Raw genomic sequence first — 5,318 nt, 5'->3', positions numbered from 1 at the left:
CTACAGAACCAAAACCAACAAAAAAGAAAATCAAACTTCTGCTGGTGGCATCTGACTCAGATGATGAAAATAAACATGCATCGGTCTGTACTGCTTTGGATTGTTATCAAGCAGAAGTCATCGTCAGCATGGACGCATGTCCTGTGGAATGGTGGTTGAAACATGAAGGGACATATGAATGTTTAGCGCATCTGGCACATAAATATCTTGCAAAGCCAGTTACAACAGTGCCATGTGAATGCCTGTTCTCACTTTCAGGTGACATTGTAAACAAGAAGTGGGCAGAATTACCTCCTGCAAATTGTAACCAACCTTGTTTGTCTGAGTAACTGGCTGACCAAGAAGGAGGAGTGAGTGGACTTATAGGCTCTAAAGTTTTACATTGTTTTATTTTTGAATGCAGTTATTTTTTGTACATAATTATACATTTGTAAGTTCAACTTTCATGATAAAGAGATTGCACTACAATACTTGTATGAGGTGGAATTGAAAAATACTATTTCTTTTGTCTTTTACAGTGCAAATATTTATAATAAAAAATAAATTGAGCACTGTACACTTTGTATTCTGTTATAATTGAAATTAATATATTTGAAAATATAGAAAACATCCAAAATATTTAAAATCGTATTCTATTTTTGTTTAACAGCACGATTAATCACGCGATTTTTTTTTTAATCGCTTGACAGCCCTACTTATATTGCTTCCTGAACTGGAATAAGCTAGACCAGTATAAGGCACTCCTACCAGTTTGGGCTAGCCTACACAAACAATGCATGGCAAACTGGAGTGTAAATCTATCCCAAATTAGCCTGCCATGCACTAAAAGTTCCCCAGTGCACTTTATTCTACTCCCATTTCAAAGGGGTTGGGGGACGTGGCAGAGTAGATCAGAGCACACTATGGAACTTTTAGTGCACTGCAGCATTGTCTACACGGATACTTGGTGTGCAGGGCTTCTTTAGGGGAGATTTACACCCCAGCTTGCCACACACTGTTTGTTTACACAAGCCTTTTAACTGTGCCCATGCCTGGGCAGGGTTTGCTGCTGTCACTACATCTGCATAGTTAAAATGGCAAAGCTTTTTAAGACAAGGCCTAAGTCACCAGCTGCAGTTCTCATTGCATTTCTGCAGACCATGTGGGATATGCCACCTTCTGGCAACCTGAGAAAGAACAATATGAAAAAAGAAGCTGTCAGGATATTGTAAAACAAAGGGTCTACATTGTAACTATTATTTTACAGTGGGGCTGGAGCCACTGAGCACTGTTCCAGCAGAAACAATTACTTACTAAATCACCTGCAGGGATTGTCAGTGCAACCTGCAGTCTAGAAGCCCTATTTATTGGGGAAAATGTCACCATTTCAAACCACTCGACTACCAGGAGACTCCAGTTGGCCAATTGTTACTTCATTTTTTCCTTTTTTCCATTTTTTTGGCAGCTCCCAGTTAGTATCAGAACAAATGGAAAGTAGAGGTGGTTGAAAAAGAAAACGATTTCATAAAAACATTTTTTGTTTTGCCAGGCTCAATGGACCAATATTTCCATTATTTAAAAGTTTTCACAATTTTTTTCTGAAAACATTCCCAGAGAGCAGATCCTTGCAAATGTTCATGTAGCACAAAGGGTGTTGAAACCACCTACATCTGCGTGGCTCAGAAGTGACACCAGTGGGCACGACCAGCACCTACATCCCCCAGCAGTCCTGGGATGGGGAAGGTGCTGTGCAGCTGTAACTGAGGGCTTGTCCACACCTACAGCAATGCCGTGTTTAGTGAAGATGCTACCTATGCAGTTAATCCATCTCCCCAAGAGGCGGTAGCATGTTGACAGGAGAAGCCCTCCCATTGACACAGCACTCTCTGCACCAGTATAACTACGTCGCCTGGGGGGATTTTCCCTGCTCCCGAGCGACAGAGTTATATGGCCAAGAGTTGGTGCTGCATATCAAGCAAGAGACCACAACCATGCACCAGGTCTGAGGGTAGCAGATAAGGGCTACAGAGGGCACAGCAGGGGTGGGGCCTAGCTGGGCTGGGAGACATGGCAAGGGCAGAGCTGGGATACTGGGGGCACAGTGGGGCTGGGAGTTGTGATGGGGGTGGGGCCAGGATACTGGGGGCACAGCAGGGGTGGGGGCGGGGCCGGGATACTGGGCTAGGGACGGGGCACTGGTGGCTCAGCAGGGCTGGAAGGCACGGCGGGGGGGTGAGGCATGATACTGGGGGCACAGCAGAGATGAGGGGCGGGGCCAGGATACTGGGGGTACAGTAGGGGTGAAGACAGGGCACAGCAGGGGTGGGACGGGGCACTGGGGGCACAACAGCGCTGGGAGGCGCGGTGGGGGTGGTGCCAGGATACTGGGGGCACAGTAGGGGCGGGGGTGGGGCCAGGATACTGGGGGCACAGCAGGGCTGGGGGCAGGGCACTGGGGGCCCAGCAGCGCTGGGAGGCGCGGCGGGGGCGGGGCCAGGATACTGGGGGCACAGTAGGGGTGGGGCCAGGATACTGGGGGCACAGCAGGGCTGGGAGCAGGGCACTGGGGGCCCAGCAGGGCTGGGAGGCGCGGCGGGGGCGGGGCCAGGATACTGGGGGTACAGTAGGGGTGGGGGCGGGGCACTGGGGGCCCAGCAGCGCTGGGAGGCGCGGCGGGGGTGGGGCCAGGATACCGGGGGTACAGTAGGGGTGGGGTCGGGGCACTGGGGGCCCAGCAGGGCTGGGAGGCGCGGCGGGGGCGGGGCCAGGATACTGGGGGTACAGTAGGGGTGGGGGCAGGGCACTGGGGGCCCAGCAGCGCTGGGAGGCGCGGCGGGGGTGGGGCCAGGATACCGGGGGTACAGTAGGGGTGGGGTCGGGGCACTGGGGGCCCAGCAGGGCTGGGAGGCGCGGCGGGGGCGGGGCCAGGATACTGGGGGTACAGTAGGGGTGGGGGCGGGGCACTGGGGGCCCAGCAGGGCTGGGAGGCGCGGCGGGGGCGGGGCCGCGCCGAGGCACCAGGCCCAGCCCTTACTGGGGCCGCTCCCAGGATTGCCATGGCAGCAGCACAACAAGCCGTGAGCAGCCACTTGCCCCTTTAGACGACCCCTGAGCGCTGATTGGTTCCATAGGCGCACGTGAGCCGCTTTCTCCCTTCTGATTGGGCGGCGTGGCCATAGGCGTGGCTCGTGCCCCGCCCGCATGGCGGGTAGGGTGCTGGGGATCGCGCTGCCTGATGCTGCCAGTGCCGGTGCGGAGAGAGCGGGGCCCGGCGCCCGCGGCGGTTGTTGGGGTCCGGCCACCCAGCCGGCCCCGGGCGGAGCTCCGCCGCGGCAGCGTGCGTTCCGCCGCCTCCTGCGGCGCGGTGAGGCCGGGGGCGGGCAGCTGGCGTGCGGGGCAGGGACCTAGTGGAGCTCGGCGGGCCCGTCCTTGTGCCCCGGCGCTTGTGAGGGAGCCGCTCCCGGCCCCTGGGGCGTGTGCCTGAGCTGCAGGCAGCCTGCACCCCTGGCCCTGTTTGGGCAGCGGAGTGACGCGGGACATCACGGGGGGCAGGAACAAGGATGGGGGGTGTTTCACCACTGAAATCAGCAGGTGAAGAGGCTGCTGGTTTGCCCACCAGGGGCCTGGCTGTCCAAGACCCTTCTCTTTCCCCCTGCACAGCACCATCCCCCCCCCCCCCTGCACAGCACCATCCCCCCCCCCCCCTGCACAGCACCATCCCCCCCCCCCCTGCACAGCACCATCCCCCCCCCCCCTGCACAGCACCATCCCCCCCCCCTGCACAGCACCATCCCCCCCCCCCCTGCACAGCACCATCCCCCCCCCCCCTGCACAGCACCATCCCCCCCCCTGCACAGCACCATCCCCCCCCCCTGCACAGCACCATCCCCCCCCCCCCTGCACAGCACCATCCCCCCCCCCCTGCACAGCACCCAATCCCCCCCCCCTGCACAGCACCATCCCCCCCCCCTGCACAGCACCATCCCCCCCCCCTGCACAGCACCATCCCCCCCCCCCTGCACAGCACCATCCCCCCCCCCTGCACAGCACCATCCCCCCCCCCTGCACAGCACCATCCCCCCTGCACCCCCCCCCTGCACAGCACCATCCCCCCCCCCCGCACAGCACCATCCCCCCCCCCCCTCGCACAGCACCATCCCCCCCCCCCTGCACAGCACCATCCCCTCCCCCCCCGCACAGCACCATCCCCCCCCCCCCCGCACAGCACCTCCCCCCCCCCCGCACAGCACCATCCCCCCCCCCCCCGCACAGCACCATCCCCCCCCCCCCGCACAGCACCATCCCCCCCCCGCACAGCACCATCCCCCCCCGCACAGCACCATCCCCCCCCCCGCACAGCACCATCCCCCCCCCCCCGCACAGCACCATCCCCCCCCCCCCGCACGCATCCCCCCCCCCCCCCGCACAGCACATCCCCCCCCCCCCCGCACAGCACCATCCCCCCCCCCCCCGCACAGCACCATCCCCCCCCCCCCCCGCACAGCACCATCCCCCCCCCCCCGCACAGCACCATCCCCCCCCCCCCGCACAGCACCATCCCCCCCCCCCCGCACAGCACCATCCCCCCCCCCCCGCACAGCACCATCCCCCCCCCCCCGCACAGCACCATCCCCCCCCCCCGCACAGCACCATCCCCCCCCCCCGCACAGCACCATCCCCCCCCCCCCCGCACAGCACCATCCCCCCCCCCCCGCACAGCACCATCCCCCCCCCCCGCACAGCACCATCCCCCCCCCCCGCACAGCACCATCCCCCCCCCGCACAGCACCATCCCCCCCCCCCGCACAGCACCATCCCCCCCCCCCGCACAGCACCATCCCCCCCCCCCCGCACAGCACCATCCCCCCCCCCCGCACAGCACCATCCCCCCCCCCCCCCGCACAGCACCATCCCCCCCCCCCGCACAGCACCATCCCCCCCCCCCGCACAGCACCATCCCCCCCCCCCCCGCACAGCACCATCCCCCCCCCCCGCACAGCACCATCCCCCCCCCCCCCCGCACAGCACCATCCCCCCCCCCCCCCCGCACAGCACCATCCCCCCCCCCCCCGCACAGCACCATCCCCCCCCCCCGCACAGCACCATCCCCCCCCCCCGCACAGCACCATCCCCCCCCCCCCCGCACAGCACCATCCCCCCCCCCCCCGCACAGCACCACCACCCCCCCCCCCGCACAGCACCATCCCCCCCCCCCCCGCACAGCACCACCATCCCCCCCCCCCCCCGCACAGCACCATCCCCCCCCCCCCCGCACAGCACCATCCCCCCCCCCCCGCACACAGCACCATCCCCACCCCCCCCCCCCCGCCACAGCACCA

General features: G+C 62.7%; 1 protein-coding gene across 6 annotated transcripts in view; it reads left to right on the top strand.

The window, feature by feature from the left end:
* Window positions 1–3,170: 3,170 nt before the first annotated feature.
* LRRC74B (leucine rich repeat containing 74B) overlaps window positions 3,171–5,318 on the top strand; it is a 31,271-nt gene continuing 29,123 nt past the window's right edge. For all 6 annotated transcript variants that reach the window (XM_084649204.1, XM_084649201.1, XM_084649202.1 and 3 more), the window contains exon 1: window positions 3,171–3,343. In XM_084649204.1, coding sequence (XP_084505330.1) covers window positions 3,215–3,343 — 129 coding nt within the window. In that variant the 5' untranslated portion in view covers window positions 3,171–3,214. The remainder of the gene's footprint in view (window positions 3,344–5,318) is intronic.

Source organism: Lepidochelys olivacea (genome assembly GCF_965140295.1).
Source record: "Lepidochelys olivacea isolate rLepOli2 genome assembly, chromosome: 15".
NCBI classification, from domain to species: domain Eukaryota; kingdom Metazoa; phylum Chordata; order Testudines; family Cheloniidae; genus Lepidochelys; species Lepidochelys olivacea.
The sequence above is the reverse complement of the archived record's forward strand: the minus strand, read 5'-3'. Positions and strand labels throughout refer to the sequence as shown.